Genomic DNA, 23,697 nt, shown 5'->3' on the forward strand with positions numbered 1-23,697 from the left:
AAGACAATAAAATCTAACCACGATCGCTATGCACACTGCTGGTATTCCCCTCTGCCTTTGTTGGATGTTTGGAGGGGGGAGCTGGGGAAACAGGGAGCACGGACACGGAGGCCGGCCTGCTTTAACTGCAGCCCCCGAGCCGCAAAGCTCCGAGCCTCCCCGCCGCGCCGGCTCAGCTCGCTGCAGCAAATCCGCTCGGCGCCCAGGGGAGCGCGCGCGACCGCCGCCACCGCTCCGCCGCAGCGCACGCGCACACCCGCGCGGCTCCCGCGGCCCGTCCCCGGCGCGCACGCGCAGAGCAGAAGTAAACACTTAATTCCCACCCCTTCCCCGTCCGCGCCGCTTCCCTACACAAAGCCGACTGCGCACGCGCGCCCCGTCGCCGCGCGCCTGCGTGCTGCGGCGCCGCCGCCTCTCCCCTTCCCCGGGGCCCCTCGCGCACGCGCATTAAGCGCGATCCGGCCGCCCGCGCAGGCGCCGTGAGCCGCCGCGGCCTCGCCCCTCCCCCCCGCCCGCCTTTCGCGCACGCGCGCCGCGCTCTTTTCCGCCTTTCGCGCACGCGCGGTAGGCGGGCTCTCTCCTCCGCCCGCCCGTTCCCCGCGGCAGCTCCCTCTCGTCGGCCCGCCGTTCCCGCTCGAGCCGCGCGCTCCCGGCGGCGCGCCGGGGAGAGGCGTTCGGCCGCGATCTCCCGCCCGGCTCCCGGCTTCCCTCGGCCCCGCGGCGGCGTTCCCGCGCCTCCCCGAGCTGCGGGCGGAGCGGTGAGGACCGGTCGGGGCCGGTTCGGCGCGCAGGCGCAGGGCCCCGTAAACAGGAAGCGGCGGCGGCGGCGGCGGCGGCCCGGGGCGGCGGAGACAAAGGGGAGAGGGGGGGCGGGCGGCGGGGGCTCGGCCCGGAGAGCGGGGGTCCTGGCGGCGGGCGGCAGGATGGTGCAGAAGGAGGGGCAGGCGGCCTTGGAGGAGCCCCAGGGCAGCCCCAACCCGGCCGCGGCGCCCGGAGCTCCTCTGGAACCGCCGGGCGCCGCCGCGGGAGCCGTGCCGGGGGGCGAGGAGACCGACACGGAGACGGAGACGGCGCTGGGCTCCCGCCGCTTCCTCTGCGGCGTGGTGGAAGGTGAGAGCCGCCGGGGGAAGGCGGGAGGCCGAGATCCCGGCGCCGCGGGGCGCGGGCGGTGCGGGCTGGGCGCGGGCGGAGCCGCGGGTGCCGGGAGCTGCCGGCTGGCGGGGAGCGCCGCGGGCTGGCGGCTGCCGGCGGGCCTGGCGAACGCGGCGGGCCGAGGATTCCTGACGGAGGCCGGGCGGCTCGTCTGCTGGTACGCGTGGAAGGGGGAGGAGGGAGGGAGGGAGCGCTCCGCTGCGATTTGCCCGGCTGTACGCGCGGCTCGGGTTGGGTTTCTGGGGTAGGGGATAGGTGATCGCGGAGACATCTGTTCTGCGATTAATGTCAGATGCTCCCTCCGCCCTGCGGTGTTGTGGCTTAGCGTTTTAACAGCGCTGTAGGGTGTTTCTTTTACCCAGTTTGTTATAGAGGCTCTATTCAAAGGCTTAAGTTGTTCCAGAAGCTTCAGAAGAGAAGGGCTCTTTTCCCATTTCTCAGTAACTATGGAATTGACGTGCGTTTTTACTGACTTGGTTAAGGTGGATAGATGGTTGAAAGCCAGCGAGAAAAATGTTTTCTTCCCTACTTAATTAGCTGGCTCGGAATACCTCTAAATTCCTGTGGACTGCTGTTATTTTGGTACCTATAATGACTCTCCGGGAGGAGAACAAAAGCGTTAACAGATGAGAAGCGGAACGGGCAGTTTATCAAAGTCAATATCTGCACTGCTTGCAGAACGTCTTTTGTTCATATCTTAAATAGAGCATTTGGCTCCAGCGTGCGTCGCTGTGTGATGTGCACTAGGCCTGGTCCGTGCCTTTCCTTTGTGGCATTGCTGGGGCTCAAATATAGGCAGTGTGGAGAGAGATGGGCTGGTTATTAAATGTTTCTCTATGGAGAAATATCCTTTGGGGGCGAGTAGCAGTGGAAAGAAATAAAGATTGTTACTGCATGATTTCTCACACTCCTGAACAATATGCCTTGAGCACAGCATCACAGAGTGTGTCAAACCACTGTGTGCACCGTGACCGTTTTTTTGGGGGGTGTTTTAATTACACTGTAGATCTCATTTGCATATATTTAGCAGCAGCTGCTATAAATATAGGCGTTCATGAGTACAAAGTAAAAGGAAGCAAAAAGATGGCTCCTGCCCAGGGAAGCAGTCTAACGTTAGCTGGGAGTTATCTGTTTAGCCTTGTATGTGTGCAGAAGAATAGGAATGAGGGAGTGTAGAAACAAAGCGGCAGTTGTGTTGACTGAGGCGAGTGGGAGCAGGAGGAAATACTGGTCTCTGTAGTAACGTGAGGATTATCGGGTTAAGAGGAAAACAGATTAACTGCAGAAGCAAAGGTAAACACTTACATAGTGCAGCAGCTAACACAGCCTAGAGATACTGTATAATTAAAGCAGCGAACAGCGGAATCCAGATGTTTTGCAGGAAGAGGAGGTAAAAATTAGTGAAATAGCAGGCAAGTATACTGGGAATGCACTCAAAGAATGTGAGGAACTTACAGTCCATTGAACGCACCATTTTGAGAGTAATAAAATAAAAGCTCTGGAATGCACAGTGATGGTGCTCATCCTCCAGGACAGTCAGCCTGGCTTTTAGTGGTGGTGAGTGTGGCAGCTGGGATATGAATACTTGGCATGATCTTGTGACTTTGTACGAACCTGACACGCAGTCTTGAGGGAGTAATAGAAAACCGGGTCAATTTTAGTTAGACAGAGATCCAAGGATAGTCATCAGCTGATGACATCAGTAATATAAGAAACGTGGTGACAGATGGAAGAGTACTGTATCAGTTCTGCTTAGCATGTTCTCTTCAGTTTTCCGTTTGATCTGCTTGTCTTGTTCTTCATGTCTTTTTTTTTTTTTTTTTTTTTGCAGTAGGCCCCTGCTCTGCTCCAGGCTGCTGGGTCTGAAGCAGCAGCACTGTTGGTGAAGTAGAAATGTTCTGAACAAGTTACGAGATGTGGGTGGTATTGACTGGGTCCTGCAGTTACTTGTTCTGTTTGTGAGTTGTTGAGCTTCCTTGGGCTGGTGTTAGTCAGCATGAAGTCACTAGTGAAAATGAGGATTTTTTTCTGGGTGAAACAGTCTCAGAGGCATTTATGCGTCGCAGCTGTTCTCTCATTTGTTCCTGTGTTACACCATCCTCCATTCGTCACCTCGCAGTTCCAGTGAGAAGCAGTAGTTACTCAGCTTTTCCACGTTGTGGTGCCAGTCAGTCTTAGGTCACTCTCTGGGAGACTAATTCTGAAAACTTGAGCCTGCTTTAAACTTCTTCAGATGATCTTTGATCACTTAATGGGTGAATGAAATACTTGTGAATGTGTAGAAAATGATTCAATTGCGTTAGCTTTGACGGCTGTAGGAGGGCATTTTCTGGCTTCTTTAAGAAGAGGTATTTACAGATTTACAGCAGTGAGTAGCTCTGAAAATGAAGATGCTGTTCACATTTTGAACCGATGTCCTGTGGGAACTTGGGAGCTTTGGATATTAGGAGCATCATTCCTCAGTGAGCGGCTATGCTGTTTGAAAATACATGCTTATTTGGTTGGTGTCCCTCCAGTCCTCGGTCCTTGCACAGGCTGCCAGGCTGAAGCTTTGTTTTGAAGTGCCTGTGTCTGGTTGAGCTGTCTGCACAGAGGTCTGAGTGAATTTACTTTAAAAAGCACTCTTTATTTTTATTCAAGTATTAGGTTTTTGGAATGGGAGGAGTAGAATTAAACCCAGAATGTGTTAGAATTCATGTAGAAGTAAGTGACCTCAAAGATATGCCATTGTAAAATCTCTAGGTGTTTTTATATGATTATTCAAAGACCATCTTGGCTTTTGGAGAGGGGGGCACTTGTCATGTGAGAGATCAGCTGAGTTAATTGTGACAGTTGGGGGTTATTAAGTCAACAAAATGCTCAAGATTTCATACTTACATATCATTCTCCTCAGCATGTGTGCCATGTGTATGTATTTAGGTTTCTAATCTGTATCAGGAATTAAGTGTTTTAATGCTGCTAAATAGTATCAGGCGTTTTCAGTATTTGTGTTACAATTGAAGGTGTTTCCCAGGTGTCTGGAGCAATAGTCCAGTTTGGTTATGATTCTTCAGTCTGCCCTTAGCATGATGCTGACTTGTGAAGGGCATGTGCTCAAGAATTCAGTTTGGGTTCTGAAAATTAATTGCTTTAATGGCCAAATTTATCAGGCTTTGGATCATAAAAAATTAAAGGGGCTATAATTGCATCTTAAATTTAGATCTGTTTGGTTTATTACATTTTTCTAATGCTGTCTAGCTAGGTTTTTTTTTTTCTTTCTGCTTTGGGAAACTTCATGATGAATGTAGTAGATTTAGTTTATTGGTAGAGGAAGAAAATGAGAGAATGGTTGGTTGTGATATTTTGTTTCATGGAACAGGCATTATTTAAAATCTAACTGGATAACTTTGATCTTGTTTCCTGTAGGCTTTTATGGAAGACCTTGGGTTATGGAGCAGAGGAAAGAACTTTTTAGAAGGCAAGTCATGCTTCCTCTCTCTGCAGCACATTCCAGTGTAATGTAATCATGATCTTCCACTTAGAACAGAAATTCTTTTCAGGCTTAACCTAGAGCAACCTTTTGCATACTGTCTGTATTCTGGAGATGCATATTCACAGACCTGTCTCTCTTAAAGCAAATTTGTCCCATATCAAGTGTGTACTTGATAGTATAACACAATCTTCAGTGAAGGGGTGTAGAGAAAAAACACCAGCCAAATAAAACATAGAATTTCTGGACCTGTACCTTGCTCTTGCAATTAAGGCTTTCATCCTGTGCTCATAGGCTTCAGAAGTGGGGACTGAACACATACCTGTATGCTCCAAAGGACGACTACAAGCACAGGATGTTCTGGCGGGAAATGTACTCTGTGGAAGAAGCAGGTAATCACTTCTGTTTGCACTCTGCTTCCAGTGAGTAGATTTAGGAGATTTTAGGAGGAAGTTTTTCACACAGAGGGTGGTGGGGCACTGGAACAGGTTGCCCGAGGAGGTTATGGATGCCCCATCCCTGCAGGCATTCAAGGCCAGGCTGGATGTGGCTCTGGGCAGCCTGGGCTGCTGGTTGGCGACCCTGCACATAGCAGGGGGTTGGAACTAGATGAGCATTGTGGTCCTTTTCAACCCAGGCCATTCTGTGATTTGTTTAAATGAGTTGGTCGTTGCTCTGTACACTTGTGTATGTAATCACAGCAGCCAGTTCCAAATATATGTTGAGACCTGTTCTTAATACCCTGCAGCTGTATTTAAGGGAGCTTTGGTACAAGCATGGATTTGCTTCTTTTAACTATAATTCTGTGGATAACTGCTGAAATTGCTTTTAAGGCTTTGTCTTATTAAAATTACTTCTCCCCCTTCCTGTCTCTGGGAAAGGTTGTTCAGAAGTGTTCCTTCCTCTGGCTCTTGATCCCCTGAGCCATATGGTGGAGCAGAATGATTTGCTTCATTAAAAAAAAAAAAATACAAGGAGAAAAAATATATGGCTTTTCATGTGAGCACAGGTTAGAAAAGCAGCTTATGGCTAGTCAGGACATGAAAGGTCTGTGTAAAAGATGATGCAAGGCTTTTTATCCACCTCTGACTTCTGCAGATTCTGCAGTGTCTTACTGGCTTTTGGGATTATTGTTTTCCTTGACTGAGGGGAAAAGTGATACCTGCTTGTTGGATGCCACTGTGAATCACTGCAGAAATATAATTTAGAGGGTACTGTGAGGGAACTTCAAATAACAACAAATACCATTGGATGTTCTAGAACTAATTTTCTTTGTTGTATGTAAGATTAAATTTAAGTTTGTTTCTTAAAGCAACTACTTCTGTCCTGTGATATTTAAAAAGAACCTTTTTAATGTGCAGCAAGTTGCAGTGGTGTGTAGTGTGAATAGTGAGGTACTTGATTCCTATGTGGGATTGTTTCAGTGTCTGACAGATGTTGATAAAACAGTAGTAGTTCTAGAACTGTTGATATGCATGCTGTAACAACAGACTTCATCCTTTATCATTGAGATCACTTTTTTTAGTTGGTTTTTTTCGGAATTTGAGCAAATTCCTTGATTTTTTTTTTTTCTTTGTTATGGTAGCACAGGCATCTGCAGTTTGTTATTTACGTGTAGGTGGGAAGCTGTTTCTTGTTGAATTCTTCTGAAATATTTGAATTTGATTTTCAGAGCAGCTAATGACTCTGATATCAGCTGCACGTGAACATGAAATAGAGTTCATCTATGCAATCTCACCTGGACTTGACATCACTTTCTCAAATCCCAAAGAAGTATCCACACTGAAGCGCAAGCTGGACCAGGTAAATGTGATATGAACTTCCTGCAGCTGTGGTCCTACTTAATTTAAAAAACTTTGGTACCATGCTTGCTCTTGCATACTTCACTAGCTACTTACTTTACTAGGGTGCCTCAGTCAACAGTTTGAATGGATATGTTCAGGTTGCTTGGCAGAAGTGACCACTGATCATCTAGATTTAAAAAAAAAATAATGAAATCTGCTATCAGATCTTGAAGGCTGTTCTTTGAATGTTGTCCTGAAGGTATTTTAGGACCTTGAAGCTAAGATGCGTTTCCAACACAAGAACCCTTGTCCACAATAAATCTTTTGGTGGTAGATATGACATATATCCTTCATTTTGTTCCCATAATTAACTGTTCTCCTTTGTCCAAATGCTGTTACAGTGTTAGTTTAACTCTTTCCCAGCTGTCTGTCCAATGAAGTCAACTTTGTGTAGGAACTGGAACAGATTGAAAGTCTTCAGAAACAGCTTCGAGGAAAGCAGGGCAGTGGATCAGAGACAAATGCTCATTGTTTTACAATGATAGATAACAGGCCTGTCTTGTCTTACCGACCTTCTCCCTTCTATTCTCATAGCTTTTCCTTCTTACAGGTTTATAAGCTGAAGAATAATTCCTCAAGTACTTTTTCCTAATTTTTAAAATGTTTTATCCTGTTGTAAAGATAGTTTAAATCTTGAAAATTACACGATTTATTGTAATAAAAAAAAAAAAAAAAAAACTTTTACTCTTGTTTCTTGTATTAGGTTTCCCAGTTTGGCTGCAGATCTTTTGCCCTGCTATTTGATGATATTGACCACAACATGTGTGCAGCAGACAAAGAAGTGTTTAGTTCCTTTGCTCATGCTCAAGTATCCATAACAAATGAGATTTACCAATATCTAGGAGAACCAGACACATTCCTTTTCTGTCCTACAGGTAAAACAAGATGAATCCTTTAGTTCAGCCTTAAACAATAGGACCCATTATCTTATTGTTTGAAAAGTTGGTTTAATATCTCATTGTCACTTTAGGCAGTGTTTTGGGAGTCATCTGAAGAATGAAGAAAGGTTCAAGAAATTTGTATGTAGAGGTTTTGCCAAACCTATGCATCTCTGAAAAGTTTATTGCTGAGCAAAGCAGCAACTTGGTGATAGTTCAAGCACTAAAAGTTGGATTAAATGAAGACTTTTACCAAAGTCTGGGCTAGCTATTAGTTTCCTAGAGTTTTCTTAAAATAGAGACACTGCACGTCCCATGCTCACTTCTTTCAATGGTACCTGATTTTAGTAAGATTGCTCACTTCTATTCATTGTTGAGTTGCCTTTTTAAATAAAAAAAAGTGAAATATCAGATGACTCTCAAGGTTGATCATTATTTTGGGTTTGTTTTTTTTTTTAGTTCTAAACATGGTCTATCACTTGTAAGACTATTTCATTGTAATGGAGACAGTATCGCTGTGTTTGGTGTGGGTTGTTAGATTGAAAACTTCATTTGGTAGCCATGTTACCATTGTGAATTACTTTGTTTATCCCCTTGCCTGTGATAGTTCTGGTTATGTTGCAGACTTTTAACAAATCATATGCTCTGTTTAAGATTTTTGGTTATTTTATAATTGTCTATAATTAGTCTAATGCTTTCTAGTTCTGCATATTGTGTACAGCAACCTGGACTCCTGTTTTCTTCCAAATTTTTGACATTTTAACAATTTAAAATAAATGCTATACTCTTGTTTTCTGATGTTTTACTAAGCATCATACATAATGCCCTTCTAATGTAGACTATTGGGGATTAAGATTAACTTTCAGGATTCTCTTCTCAAATGATAGTATGTTGTCATAGCTGTACATCTTTCTAATAAGCAACGTTCTTTTTTCCTTTGCAGAATACTGTGGAACTTTCTGTTACCCAAATGTTGCTCAGTCTCCATATTTACGAACTGTAGGAGAAAAACTGCTTCCTGGCATTGATGTGTTATGGACAGGTGAAGTAGCTTTTTTTTTTTTTAATTCAATGTTGGTGTTCCAAGTGATTTATCAGAAGTATTTAGTAAGAAATAATAAAAAAAACCAACCACATACACACACATCCAACTGTTTGATGTGAGGAGTGTGAATCCTCATGCATAAGCAAAGCATTCTCATGGTCTCATTTCACTCTTAGGTCCGAAAGTTGTATCCAAAGACATTCCAGTAGAGTCCATTGAAGAAGTTTCTAAGATCATCAGGAGAGCACCAGTTATTTGGGATAACATTCATGCTAATGATTATGATCAAAAGAGGCTTTTTCTTGGACCTTACAAAGGTCGGTCAACTGAGCTCATCCCTCGACTAAAGGGAGTTCTGACCAATCCAAACTGTGAATTTGAAGCCAATTATGTTGCTATTCACACACTTGCAACCTGGTACAAGTCTAACATGAATGGAGTGAGAAAAGATGTGGTGATGAGTAAGTATGAGTACCTGTTTCCTGAGGCATGTGTTTAACTATGTAATCTACACTGTTTTGTTTTAATTATTCTAGACTTTCCTTGCAGTTTACTTTTAAGATAGCCTAGCATTTTCTATCCTGGAAGTAAAGGACACCTGAAAAATAACAAGCATCCAGATTATTTACTGAAAGTACTTATGCAACCACAGATGCGTCTCAAGTCTAATAGCATGTGCTACAGATACATCTCAGGAAATCAATATGAACAGTTTTGTGGTTTGTATTTGACACAAGTGTCTACGGGTTTGATTACAGTGGGGTAGAAGCAGATCAGATCAACTCTGAATGTTGTAACAAGTAACTTCTGTGTACTGTTTGTGTGCTGACATTGATAGTGACCATAGCTTTCTGTTTTGTCCAGTTAGGTTTTAATTCTTTGTCCTTCTTTGTGAAGTAAGTTCTGAGAGTTGCCTTATCTAACATTATGTCTTTCTATTTTAGATGAAATTTACGTGACTTTTTTTTTTATAAACTTCTCTCTGTAGCTGATACTGAAGACAGTACAGTTTCTATCCAGATTAAACTGGAGAACGAGGGGAGTGATGAAGATATTGAAACAGATGTTCTCTACAGCCCACAAATGGCCCTGAAGTTGGCCTTAACTGAATGGCTTCAGGAGTTTGGAGTACCTCAGCAATACAGCAGTGAGCTTGGTTTGGTATCATTCTGGGGTTGGTAGGAAAATGTGATTACATGTTCAGTACTTGCACTTAGATTAAAACTATTTTACAGATCTCGGCAGTCTGTAGAAGTACTCACTACCTTACTTATTGGGAAAACCCTTATAAAGAAGGAAGAGTACTTGATATTCTGCAGTGTGCCTTTAGTGACCCAGCTGATTAGCAGGAGCACCCTCGAAGCAGGATGATCCTTTGGCATTCCTGATCTGATACAGGAAGGAGTCTGAGTCTTGTCAGTCCTAGAAGTTATTACTAGATTTCTGTGGGACCTGAGAGAATAGGAAGAATTTTTTTAAGGGGATGTGAGATTATTGCGAAAAATGGTACTGCCCCAGAAGAGTCCATGCTTTTCCAGTTGTTTTCAGCTGGCTTTGTTTTTCTGAGTTTCTGTCTACAGAAACCAGTTGGGTTCCTTCCAGCATTGTACACCTTTCCTTTTGTAGCACTGGGAGCTTGAGATTGGAGGTAAAATCTGTTTCTCTCAAACATGGGTTTTGGGTGGTCAGAGTGGCCTTATAGCTGTTGGTGGAGTGAAAGAATCTCTTCTCCTGACTCCTAGCTCTGCTCTTTGTAGTTATCCTTTTGAACTACTGTAGCATTTCAGATCTCTCTAAAACTCAGCTGTGGCAGAAACATTGGATGAGAAGTGATAGTGTTGCTTTCCTCTGCTTTCACGGAATTGTTGGGGTTGGAAGGAACCTCTTAATATCACCTTAGCCAAGTCCTCTGCTCAAGCAGGGCTGGCTAGAACAAATTGCCTAAAACCTTTTCCACTTGGGTCTTGAATATCTCAGTTTTCCCCAGTCGCATTTTTGTGGTTGAAGTATTTGAGCATCTGTCCTTTTATTTTAGTCTACTCTGAATAGGAATAACAAGTCAGTTGATGCAAAGGGAAAAAGTTAACTTGAAAAGATCTTTATACTGATATTATAATCAGAAATATTGCTGGCAGTGCATGTTAACTCATTTTATGAACTCCCTATCTTTGCTTGGTGGTTATCTGAAGGGGAAGCTTGCCAAAATATGTAGTCTGTAGTTAGAATTACAGTGACAGACGTGAAGAGGCAAAGTGCCAGAAGGAAGCTGCATAATTGGCTGCCATGACAACAGAATCATCCATGATTTGTAAAAGTTGCTGATTTTGAATATTTGTTGGCTGACACTGACAATTTTAAACTTGTTTCTTCTTATGCTCAGGTAGGCAAGTGGCCCACAGCGGAGCTAAAACTGCTGTAGGGGACGTAGGGCCTCTGGTGGCACCATCGTCTTTAAATGCAGCAACTGTGGTTACCACGGTTTACCAGGAACCCATCATGAGTCAAGGCGCAGCACTGAGCAGCGAGCCACCAGCCTTGGTAAAGGAGGAAGAGAAGAAGCAATCTGATGAGGAGCCGATGGACATGGTGGTAGAAAAACAAGATGATGCGGACAAGAATGCTAATCAGATATTGACAGATATTGCTGAAGCGAAGATGACAGAGGAGTTGAAGCCAATGGATACTGATAAGGAGAGCATAGCTGAATCAAAGTCCCCAGAGATGTCTATGCAGGAGGACTCTGGTAGTGATATTGCCCCAATGCAGACTGATGAACAAATTAACAAAGAACAGTTTGTGCCTGGGCCAAATGAAAAACCACTCTACGCAGTAGAACCAGTGACTTTAGAGGACTTGCAGCTTCTTGCTGACTTGTTTTATCTCCCATATGAACATGGGCCCAAAGGTGCACAGATGCTGCGAGAATTCCAGTGGCTTAGAGCAAATAGCAGTGTTGTTAGTGTTAACTGCAAAGGAAAGGATGCTGAAAAAGTGAGTGTGACTTAAGCTTGTTTCTCTCCTTTTAAATCAAAATCCTGAGCAACGTTGACTGTTTTCTGAGGTAGAGATAGGCGTTCCATTTTCTAGAAGCTGAAGTGTAGTGTGTAACTTAAGCACAGGTGACAATAACTGTTGTTCATCCAGTGGAATTTACTGTTTTAAGCTCTCTAGTGTCTGCATATTTGAACAGTTATCCCTGTACTGGCTTCACTTCTAAGAACAGTAGAGTCTTGTGAGTCACGTGTGGTGTGGTTGTTCTAAGTATGGAATTGTGTGGTCATACCTCTTATTTAGAGTATTTGTCCTCCCTAGAAGGCAGTGTTTGATCTTGTGGATCTTTTCCCTCCATCCATAGATAGAAGAATGGCGTAACCGAGCAGCTAAGTTTGAAGAGATGTGCAGCTTGGTGATGGGAATGTTCACTCGCCTCTCCAATTGCGCCAACAGAACAATCCTTTATGATATGTACTCCTACGTCTGGGATATCAAGAGTATTATGTCAATGGTGAAATCTTTTGTGCAGTGGTTAGGTAGGTGCATTGGGAGCCATTATAATCCCAGATAGAGCATCTTTTTTGTGTTTTTAATTAGCCCACGGGGAAAACAAAGCATTATGCAAATACGTTTTCTTGGACATAGGGTCTGGTTTGACCCTGTTTTAAAGGTTTTCTTATCTCACTATGTGAATCAATGCCTGCTGTGAATTTACTTTGGGATTAAAGTGATGTCTGCTGGATGTTTAAGATTGGAGACCTTGATTTTTTTCTTCTTGGGCTAATGAAACTTGAATCTCATCTGACACGTAAGTGTTGACTTTAACTTATTCTTGACTGAATGCACACTGGACTGTGCCCCATAACTCCTCGGGTACCCTGGTATATGATTGGAAATGACACTACGAAATGTGACCACATCAGCCACCTGCTGCTTGCTGTGTCTTGATAACATTGTTGCTGTCTTCAACAGAACAATTCCAGAAGTGACCTTTAAATGGGCCTGGCCAAGAGGAAGCTGATCCTCCCAGCCCCGTGCGCATGCGAGCTTTAGCATAAGGCTATTCTGGTGCAAAATTATTTTCTTGAAACACTTTCCAAATTGCTTCTTTGTTGTTGTTTTTTTAATTATTTTCTGACAACGGGTGGAAATTGTGGAGCTTTCTAGACTGATTTAGTCTGAAATGTAAGCTGATCTGGAAACGCTTTTTGTTCTTGGTTTTGGTTTTTTTTTTTTCCTGAAAAATTTTTGAGGGATCCAAAGTTGGCAGATAGCACCAGCATGGCCTGAGTAATTCTAGTGACCTCATTTCACTTTCAGGTTTCAATCCAGCTGTAAGGAATATGCTGTGGACATGCTTGACGTACACAGCAGGCAGCAAAGCTGATGGTTTCTTGCCACACGTTTTGTAGCTGTCACAAGCCTCACAGTGGTTAACCATTGCACAACCTTGGTCAAATGCAAGTGTTTGGATTGTTAAATTGTAGTCTTAAATACTGACAGTTTTAAGTTGAGACACAGTAGACTTGTTAAGACATCAAGTCAGGCCCTAGCTAAAAGCTTCCTGTGGATGTGCTTATTAAATAAGTGATCCTAATGTGTATGGTGAATAACAAAGATGAGTTTTTAGGACTGCCTTATGTCGAGTATAGAGGAGAGAGAGCTTGGCAGAATTGTACTGTATTAACATCTCTGCCTAATGCTGCAGAAAAGCTTTAGTGTGTGTGGTTTTAAGACTAGTGTTACACCACTCCCCCAGCTTTGCTACCCTTGCTGTATGTTGACATTTAACTAGAAAGAATTATCTCTTTTTGATAACTTAGTCTGTTTAAAACTCTAGACCCGTTCTCTAAAGAGAACACAGCTCCCTGTGACCTCAAAACATCGAAGGCCCAGCTTACATTACAATTTTATTAGCTACTTATTGCATTTCCTTATTTCATATGAAATTGTTTCTAGTTTCCCTAGGTCCCTGTAAATTTGGCTTCAAGTCTTTAAATGCATCACATACTTCAGAGTTGCCTTCAAAAATGAAATGTTTATAGATACTAGCTCTCTGACTTCGGACTTGTTCTTCCCAGTATCAAGACTGGCATTAGAGAGTTGAAAAACTCACTGTAGGAGTTGGATGTTTACAGTTGAGTAGTCTTAAACTAATAATGATTCAGTGAGAGGAGATATTTTTGTCCTTAGCTTATGTTTTATCCCGAGTGTAAACATATGTAAAGCCAGGTATGTCCAAATCCAAACAAATCAGTTCTCATGATGGTGTGCTCAATGGTCCGCTGAATGTTCATTTTCACCTCTCCTCCCAAGTCCAGCTAGCATTCAGTCCCTTAAATTACTGTGGTTGTACAGTACTATGGATTACTAATGACTTTTATTGTCTTCTTCCCCATTGTGTACAGATGGGAGAATCTTCAACACAAGTTTCTACTGCTATTGGATGGACAGCGCCAGATGTTCACAGCGCGTCGTCATTAATTAATTAAAATGGACAGGTTTTGTCTGTGAGGCAGCTCAGATAGATTAGATGTGTGATAGGCATGAACTGAAGTCACATTTGCGCAGCGATTAAGGCATTAACTATGTTTTTTGTTTATACAGCTCTTCATTCACACAGCTCTTTACTGTAATAATTGGAAGTGCTAGTTAAGTTGTAGTCTCAAAGGAGAGACATACTGTCTTCCAAGTTATTGACTAAATTTCCATGTGAAGAGTATATTTTTGTGAGAATGCTAAAGCGTGGGAGCTGGTCAAATTCAAATTCTGATACTTGGATAATTTCTGATATTTATCGTGCTTAGGGTAGTTTACACTGAACATGTATTCCTAAATTCTAATAAATGTCAAACTTGGCACACTTTGGGACTCTCTGACTAGCACAACACACTTGTCTGTACTGATCTGGGACTGTTACTTGAACAGGAGTTAGACTGCTGTCTACAAAAGGAAAAGAATATTTGCGCTGCTCATCTTGTCAGAAAACTAGGCAGGTAATCTCCATTCCAGATCCTGCACTTCTATTTTTCTCCCTAACAGCTGTTATGTTAGTTATTGAAGGCCATGGCATCTAGCTAGTGGAACAGTGTAAAACTTCAAATTGCTAATGGAAGCTTTTTTTTTTTTTTTTTTTTTTTACTCTAAAGCTAAAAACATTGATGGGTCTCCTATGACTGATCAGTAGGAACCCTGTGTTGCCTCTGATGTGCTTGAAGAGGAAAAAAACTGAGATGCTAAAGAAGCAGAGCTAGTATTTCTGTGGCAGACAGGGTGTACTAGTTAGTGTGAACTAGAATTAACTCACAGCTCAGCTTATTAACATACCAATGTTAACATAACATACATGTGGCACTGTGAAGGTATGGCCTGGATTATATAAATCTATTTAGTCTCTTGCAAGAATGCTGTTTCATACAGCTATCCTGGCTATCTTAACTGTTCCAAACTGTTTGCACATACTGCCAGTCCTAGTTTTCTGACAAGAGTAGAAACGTTAATTAATAAAATGTGACTTCAGAAAGGTCCAGTTTTTTTCAAGAGGCTGTGATAATGGAGTTTTTGTTCTTCAGCTGCTTGTATTTGCAATAGTAGTTATTGAGTCAAGCAGCATCCGAGATATCCTCTTTTTGTAGATGAAACAGATGCTTCTGCCATGAGTGGACAAACAGAAGAATGTGCAGAAAGCCTGGCAGGCTTCTGTAATTGTACGTGGCAGCATTCTTGTGTCTGGTCTGGAATGAGGTGTGCTCTCTTGGTCACCTCACATGTTCTTAAACTGACCTGTTACTTGAGACTGTAAACTTTGAAATACTGCAGTTGGTGCATGAGCACAAAATCTTTATAAATCATATATTATTACAGCCTCTACCGAAGCCCTGGATTATAGCTCAGTTAGAGAGCTTTTTCCACAAGTGTGTGTTAGCTTTTTGGACATGTAAGACACCCAGGAAATCCCCCTTCTCGTAACGTTCTCCGCTTGGATCTGATCTCAACAGGGTGTCGTAGTCAATCTTCAGCACAGTTCTTAAGTGGAGACCAAGAACCCTGGGCCTTTAGAGGTGGTCTAGCAGGAGAGTTCCAGGTATCAATATGACTTCACAACTGAATGACGTTTTCTTTGTTTTATGGGAAACCTTTTGTTGCACATCAGAGGTCTGGAAGGATTGGTCTGCCGAAGGCTTTCTGGTCCAAAGCCCATTAGCCTTACAGCTTGGTTTAAAATAATTTTCCTCCCATTTCTACAGTAATTTCTCAAGGAGATGCTGCCTGTCCCACGCGCACGCGAAGCGCAGCGGCTTTAGTTGTACATTTCACATTGTTTCTTTGCAGGTCGCACAGCATTTTTATCTGCGCCCGCAATTGCACAATGCGCGCATGCTTGTCCACCAATGGGAATTCCATGAGCAAAAACAGGGAGAGCAACCACAATTTGTATCGCTTAAATGCAGCAGTAATGTGTTTTATTGGAAAGATTTCAATTGGCAAATACTCTCAAATCTGTCCTCAAGTCTGTTTATGCCACATTCGAATTTGTTCATGGATTTTTCAGGTGCTGTACTTTTCCCCCCTCACAGGTGCTCTGCGCGCAGCAAATAGAGTCAGCGCATTGCTTTTGGGATAAAGCGTCTCCTCTGGCCAGTTAACCCTCTTCAGACCAAACCTTTCCTCCTGACATTCTGTGTTCTTATAGAGACAGTGTAGATACGATTGGTAAAAGTATTTTAAAGTAGATAAGCAGGCTTTTAATGTGCTTTTTCAATTGCATATTCCAAAACACCAATTGGATATTTTCTATTCAAGTAAGGTCTTTGCATTTGTAAAGCCTACCAACCCCACCTTCTTCTGGGGTGCCTGCAAGTAGCAAATGTTAATTTGGAAGTCTGCAGTGCACGCCCAAGAGTCTTGGGATCTTGTTCATGCGCTCATATTGAGTATTTTGTTTTCACAGCGTTTGCTGCCTATTGATGGGGCAAATGACCTCTTTTTTCAACCGCCTCCATTAACGCCCACTTCCAAGGTGTACACCATAAGACCCTACTTCCCCAAAGATGAGGTAACTGCTTCTGCCTTTCGTTGTTCTTATTGATGTTTTTCCTTTTGTGGCAACACTGGTACCTTCTGAGTCCCTTCACCCTCTAACGAAACAGATGTTCCAGTATCTTGCAAAAAACAAATGCAAGTTACATGAGAATGGAGGGTAAGCGATTTTCCTATGATTTAACAGCCTACTGTGCTGCAGTACAGTTACACCCACAGCATGATTGCAGTCTTCCATCCCCCCTTTTTTTTGTGTGATGCCTTCCATGTTTCTCAGCAGTGGGTTAAAATGATTCCCTGCTGATAGTGGAATTCTTGCAGTGGGAGCACATACAGTGGTGTAACTGTAGAGGTGGGTGTGTACCTGTTCACCCAGTAATTATTCTGTAATTCCTAGTATGGAAAAGGAGCCCTTCTCAATACTGTAACGCAGATCTAAAGCTGGTTTCTTAGAAATAGTCTCTGTGGCTTTCTTTCCAGTGAAAGTTTAGTAATTAGCCTTCAGGATTAATCTCCAGTTGTAGAAACATGCAGAAAGTTGACCTTTAGTTTTTCTTTTCCTTCCATTGAACATAACCAGTATTTTGGATGGGCATTCTTAGAGATGTGTACTCCTGCCTGGTGTAACTGAAGTCCTGTCAGTACTAGCTTACAGTGGAGCTGTTAATGAAATCTCTCTAAAACAAAGTTGTTCACATTTGAGTTTTATGACTTGAGATCTCTCCTCTCTTCCTAGGCGTCTGTATATAAGATCTGCAGAGAAATGTACGCTGATGGAGCTGATCAACCTTTCCATAGTTTACCAGACTTAATTGGAGACAAGTATGTCTTAGAAATAAGTGAACTGACAGAAGTGGTTATGAAGGATGATGTTGTGACACTGAATTTGAGTTTTTTAAAGTATATGTGTGCAGAATGCAAGACTTCTGACTTAAATAAGCAAAAAAGCCATCTGTAATCATTAAGAAATTGAAACTTTGACTTCTAAAAGATACTATTAGCACTTGTGTCTCAGTTGATGCTCTGGTCATGTGTGGTGAGCTGTTAGAGAAAAAGATAGAGCTGAAATGTCTTTCTTAAGAAACTCAAGCATCGTAGTACCATTTCAGTTGTTGTGAAAGTTCATCGTGGGTATCTGTGGTGACATTCTGTTGTTGTTTTTTTTTTTTTAAAACCTAGTATGGTTCTTCAGGTAATTGAAAGACTTTTTGAGGACTAGCCAGACAACTGCAGTAATTTATATTTATTAGTTGTGAAATGAATATTACAGTCTACCTGCACCAACATTTTAAAGCAATGACGAGGACTAAGATGAAAGTTTTTTTTTTTTAAAAAAAAAAAGTATTAGATCTTTTTAGAATGAGCAACTTAAAGTATTTTTGCTCTGTCTCGGGTGTGTATTTTAGGTAGAACTTTGTGAAGAAGCTTCTCTGTGAGAGACAGGAAAGTAGTTAAGAAAGGATGGGTAGCTGCTCTCAGAAAAATGAACAGGAAGGTAATGGCAGCAGGAATATTGAGAGCAGCAGGTGAAGAAAGTTTGTGTGATGAGTCAGACCTGCAGGCTGTATAGAATTAAACTATGAGGATCTTGAACTATTGATGCTCATCACTGAGTTCTGACAGCTGATTGGTCTGTTAATTGAAGCATTGTAAAAATTTATTTGCACTGCTGGAGAACTCTGTTGCTTCTTTGGGTGACCCCAGCTTCATCAAGAATACACAAAGAGCGTGCCTGTTCAATAGGACCTTCTTTGGGCTGAATTTGGTTGCTTCTTTCTGCAGGTTAGTAGGAGGTCTGCTCACCCTCAGCCTGGATTACTGCTTTGTCTTGGAAGATGAGGATGGCATATGTGGCTATGCTTTGGGAACAGTTGATGTGACTCCTTTCATTAAGAAATGCAAAATGTCTTGGATCCCTTTCATGCAAGAAAAATATACTAAACCAAATAGTGACAAGGAGCTGTCTGAGGCAGAGGTTGGTATCACCTATGAGACTGGAACTTGGTGCTGAGCTGCATTCTTCTTTCTTTCAAAGGCAGTCCTTTGTATTTCTTTTGTAATTTATTTTTCATAACTTTCTGTTGTCTTTGAACATAGTATCTGACATCTTAGATGCTGATACTAAAAGTACTCACTGTGTGTCAGATACAGCTGTGTGTTATAATGCATCTTCCAGGTGTACTTAGTAGTAATTGATGCAGTAAGTACACAGGCTTTTCAGAACTGCTAAGTGGCAGGAGCTTTCAAACCAAGACCAAACATTAATTTAAAGAGAACTACATTTTATGGAGATGAAGTACTGTTTCTGTTCTGCAAAATGAGACATTGGTGTCCTCATGCACATGAGGTTCAGGTCTGACAGACACATCAGTTAAAGTATGGAAAACCACATCATGAACTGGGTTGCTTTTTCACTTAAAATCTTTGAACTGTTTGTGTGGTGTGATAGGTGTAAGTGGTGCGGAATGGTATCCCAGTCACCAGTTTCTGATGGTAATTCAGTCTGTGGCCTCTGGCCAGTTGTGTTGTTTGTGTAGAAGGGGTTTAAAAAAACAGTCTTGCAGCAAACATTGTTCTTTCCAAATGTGTGTGTTCTGGATTGGGTGCAGTTAAAGAATGTGACCTTATAGCTCACTTCTGTTGCCGAAGTGGAGCTAAAGTTAAGTCTACAGTCTTTTTTAGTACGTCTTTTGACTTCATTTTTCTAGATTTGTGCAGTTTTTGCTCTTAACTGCATAGGAAAGCTCGTGTGTATAAAGATACTAGTAACAAAGCACAGCAAAGCTCTAGTAAGTCCAAAAAGCAGAAGCTTTGATTTCCAGATGTTTAAAGCCAAACTTCGGGGGAAGAGAAAGCAGGAGGAATGTTATGCTAGTAAACGAGTTTTGTCATTCAGAGATCTATGAACGTTTGTAGCTGTTGGTATGTTAACCCAAGATTTCTGCTTCTAGAGTAATACTTTAGAAAAAGTCTGTTTCCCAAAGCCCATGGGTGTTGAAGGATGTTCCCTGGAGTGCAGAGCAGGTTTTTGTACTTGCTCTTGGGATAGATGCTGTGGGTTTTCCTCCATGTAGCCTTTTGACACTGTCAAGGAGAGAACATTCAGTAGGTTGTTTAGGAGCTGTTGCCATTAAATGTCAGTTGTTGTTTTTTTTCCACAGAATAGAGTTCCTTTACAGACCTCTTATCTCTTAATAATCTGTCTCCACTTTAGTTTCCATACTTCTTAGAGCATTTGATTCAAATTGCTGACATCTCATATGATTCAGTTGTTTCTTAGTTCACTTAACTACTTCTTGAGACCCAAACTCCAGTGGGATGTTTTGTTTCACAAAGGAAAAGTCCAGCCTTTTGAGTGTTGTGTTGTAATGTTTGTGTTTGCCTTTGCCTTGGTGCTTGATACCAGCATGGCTAGCTCTGAATGCATCCTGTGGGATTGTGCATGCTATAGCTGTGTTAAAGTCCAGAGGGCCAGGCCTGGTTCTGTATCTGAAGTGCTTCAACCAGCTTGAAGTAGCAACACTGAGCAGAGACTTGGTCTGTCACTGAAGAAGTGTGGGAGGTAGCAGATTATAGATTTGACAGTAAAGTGTCTAAGCTTGTCCTGAAAAATCCCTGACTGTTGCCTGCTAACATTAAGGTTCCTTGTGTGATGAAGCCCCAGTTCTGGTTGTTACAGTGGCAGCTTTCAGTTATACAAAGTTCAGTAGTTTGTTTCCTTGAGCCAGTGCTCTGTAATGGCTTTAAAATTCTGCAGCCAGCAGGTGGTATGATTAGTGTATTTCAGATTTGGCTTTGGGGCAAATAGTCCAGATAACTGCATAAGCAGTAGAGATTTCTCAGGCTGCTGTGAGCTGAAGGATTTGTGTGGGAGGATAGGAAGCTTAGAGCTACAGCCACCCATGACTGTCAGGTGTAGTTGAAAAGTTTTTAGAGGTGTACTCTATGAGCAAAACAACTTCCCTTGAAAATGAATGAAAATAAAAAGCTGAACAATGACTGAATATCTGATTCTCATATTCTTTTCAGAAAATAATGCTAAGCTTCCATGAAGAACAAGAAGTATTGCCAGAATCATTCCTTGCCAACTTCCCATCGTTGATAAAGATTGATATCCACAAAAAAGTGACAGATCCAAGTGTGGCTAAAAGCATGATGGCCTGCCTGCTCTCTTCTCTAAAGGCTAATGGTAAGCTTACTGCACTCAGAATGCCTGGTGTCCTAATTACATATTAGGTCTGCCATAGTTGGCACTCTAGATTGAGTTAAATAGCCATCCAGAAGTCTCCTATAATTAACTTTTGCTGCTGTCTTCATTAAAGGTAGCTTTTAGCTTTAGCCGTTACCCTGCAAATTAGAAAACAGGAAGAGCTGAGGGAGCAATTTGCAAAAAATGTGTGCTTTCATTTCCATCTTGAACAACATGTAAATGCTCATATGTTCTCTGCTGCCAGTGACAGTGGTGCTTTTTCTTACATGTGGAAGTACGCACTGGTGAATAATTACCAAAACCTTCAGTATGGGAAAGTACTTGGCCATCTGCCTTACTGCACATCTGAGGTTCGCAGGTCTTTGCACAATTTGGTACCTTCCTGTAGTGCCTTTTTTTTCTGAGCCAACATTCAGGGTTTCAGGATGCTTTTATGTGAAATAAGAGATCTTCAGAGGGACGTGGTTTGTTCATGCTGACAAGATCTCTGCAATATGTGGCCCCTTTAGGGAATGGTTGGCTGTGTTGCCGTAAATCTGGTCTCTTTTGGGTACTGTGCTGCTTGTAGAATTGAATCAGTGATTTAATTGGGTTTAGATGCTGAAATAGATGGGGACTGTAGTACTCGACTGCCCTCTTATAATATTTCTCTCACTGTTTTTGTCCCTCTTTTTCCTTTCCAGGCTCCCGAGGGGCTTTTTGTGAAGTGAGGCCAGATGACAAAAGAATTCTGGAATTCTACAGCAAGCTGGGCTGTTTTGAAATTGCTAAAATGGAAGGATTTCCAAAGGATGTTGTTATCCTTGGAAGAAGCCTTTAAAGTGCTCAACAGCAAACTGTTCCAGTGCTGTAGTCCCTTAACATCTGGGCAGGTAGTGGTGGGGATCTTCATATGGTCTAGCTGAACAAAGCCAGCAATAAGCCAGCTTGGGAGAGGGGGACTATGCGAAAATCGCCCATCACACATTCAGACTGATCTGTTGGAAGAGGATAATGCTGCTGAAAACACCATTTTAACAAGAGAATCTTTGTTCTCTCCTGGTCTTGTGTGAAGTGCCAAGGAATCTTGCATGGACTATATAGCTTCCTGGAGGAATTCTTCTGAATCAGCGTTGTGGTTGACAACAGTTGTGTGTTTGAGTATCAGCAGGAAAGTGGCTGCTATAAGGAAGTACCTATAAAGATGCAGTTTTGTTTCTATGTCATAGAGCAGGATGTGCAACTGGAAGTTGCAGAAATGGGAGGGATTACTTATGTCAATCAGCAAATGTAAAGATAAGTAGTTATAGTTCTATTTTTGACTATCTTTATGCTTGTTGATAAAGCAATGACCCATTGTCACTTCTAATGACCATTGGTTCAAGCTTTGTGCTTTGTTAGGGACAAATGTGCAGTGGTCTGTGGCAGAAGTCACTTAATGACAAACCTGTAAATTTCAGTGTATATAAACTTAGCTGTATGCTGACTAACTTTTTGTTTACCAGTTTTTGTAACTTTTTCTTTTAAAAAGTGAAAGGATATAGGTCCAAGATGGCACTTTTGAATAACATAAAACCACGATGGAGAGCAAATCTGTCCACAGCACTGACTTTTTTTTTTTCAACTGTGCCTCATGTCCAGGGCTAGAAACTGAGCATGTTGGGTAAGGAGTGCTGATCCCAAGGATCCTTCCTTCAGATGGCTGTTGGTTTCCTACCGAACTCCCACAGCTCAAGGCTGTATCATCATTCTCCTGGGACAGAAGCAGCAATTCACAGGGTGGGCTGCTGAACCTGTTACTTCTGGTGGCATTAGAACTGGGTGGAAGATGGAGGGAAAGAGCTGGCCCACAACTGAGATTATCTTTGGAACAGTCACCATGTTTCAAAGCCCTTTCATTCTAGTTCGATTAAATCAGGGTCTTCAAGTCCTGCACATTTGTATCAAATAACTTTTCTATAAGAAATGCCACAATAAGCACATTTTTACTCATTATTTAAATGGTTACCTATTTTTAAATGTTCCAAGAACTCAGTGTTCATACCCAGGTGTGATGCTTTGGCTGCGTGATGAAACCAGCATGTTGTGGGATCTGGTAGCGGGGTAGTTACATCATCTGTGACACTGCTATGTCACGAAAGTCCTGGTGTCACAGAGAAGGGGTTGGCCAACATTGCAGTACCATGTTTCTTTCACCTGCCGTCGTCTTAATCTCCCTTCTTTGATTCCCTGGGTTCTTTCAGCAGTGCACAAAGGAAGTTCAGTTCCTTGCACGAGCTTCCAGCTGCACTGAAGTTCCACAACCTATAATGAACGGCATTAAGACTGCAGTGATGTTGTCTGCAGCCTGTAAGGAGATGCTGTGCTCAGCCTTCTGCTGCAGTCATGTGCAGGATTATTTTTTTTTTCCTTTGCAGAATGTGAACCATTATTTTAATGCGGTAGCGAAAATATTTAAGTTGAAATCAGTTCATTTCAGTTTTAGAGAGAGGTACGGGGTTGTTCTGTGGGATTTCATGTAAGTCAGAGCTGAATGCCACTAGTTTTTATACAGCTTTGAATGCATGTTGAGTAGCTGATACCTTGGTTTATCAGATGGGAGAGGTTTTTTGTTTTGTTTCTTCATGGATACCGGAGTCAACTTATTTTATCTGGATTCATAGCATTACGGCATAGGATGCTTGTGGCCTTATTTCTGGCTTTTAAGGAGCTGCCACATTTTCTCTTCCTATGACTTTGTTATTATTATAAAAGTTAATTGTATAAGCCTATGGGAATGTCAGGCCAATGCCATCATTCTAGGATTGTAAAGTGATATGTTGACATATCTTTCATGGTTAAGAATTTTCATTAAGGTTGGAATGCCACTTTCGTTAATCTGTTTTTAGATCAACAGTATCTGTAGCAGGAAAGGGGAAAAAGAAAAAAAAAGAAAAAAAAAAGACCTGTAAAAATGTATTTGAAGACCATGCAAGAAATAGAATAAAAATTGAGAAGTGAATGTAAATAAGAAATGTGTGTTTCGTGTATGAGGTTTGTGAACCAGAAGCGGGTCGGCATTGAGTATTGCACCATGCCATGTGTGT

At 42.2% G+C, this 23,697-nt stretch overlaps 1 protein-coding gene across 1 annotated transcript; it reads left to right on the forward strand.

Annotated features, from left to right (window-relative positions):
* The first annotated feature begins 555 nt into the window (after positions 1 to 555).
* On the forward strand, positions 556 to 23,697 carry OGA (O-GlcNAcase). Its single transcript, XM_031597605.2, has 16 exons — positions 556 to 1,110; positions 4,558 to 4,609; positions 4,916 to 5,013; positions 6,294 to 6,424; positions 7,169 to 7,340; positions 8,287 to 8,385; positions 8,565 to 8,849; positions 9,377 to 9,535; positions 10,769 to 11,379; positions 11,744 to 11,918; positions 15,381 to 15,466; positions 16,334 to 16,438; positions 17,159 to 17,244; positions 18,205 to 18,397; positions 20,452 to 20,611; positions 21,316 to 23,697. The coding sequence occupies exons 1-16, from the start codon at positions 924 to 926 to the stop codon at positions 21,450 to 21,452; spliced, it is 2,736 nt and encodes a 911-aa protein (XP_031453465.1). The 5' UTR covers positions 556 to 923; the 3' UTR covers positions 21,453 to 23,697.

The sequence above is a fragment of the Phasianus colchicus genome, chromosome 8, assembly GCF_987193195.1.
Source record: "Phasianus colchicus chromosome 8, bPhaCol1.hap1.1, whole genome shotgun sequence".
Taxonomy (NCBI): domain Eukaryota; kingdom Metazoa; phylum Chordata; class Aves; order Galliformes; family Phasianidae; genus Phasianus; species Phasianus colchicus.

Excerpts from the sequence above, each read along its gene's own strand:
- OGA (XM_031597605.2), top strand. The coding sequence starts at position 924 with ATGGTGCAGAAGGAGGGGCAGGCGGCCTTGGAGGAGCCCCAGGGCAGC. Across the intron at positions 11,380-11,743 it reads AAGGAAAGGATGCTGAAAAA|ATAGAAGAATGGCGTAACCG; the intron begins GTGAGTGTGACT and ends CTCCATCCATAG. Across the intron at positions 16,439-17,158 it reads CCTACTTCCCCAAAGATGAG|GCGTCTGTATATAAGATCTG; the intron begins GTAACTGCTTCT and ends CTCTCTTCCTAG.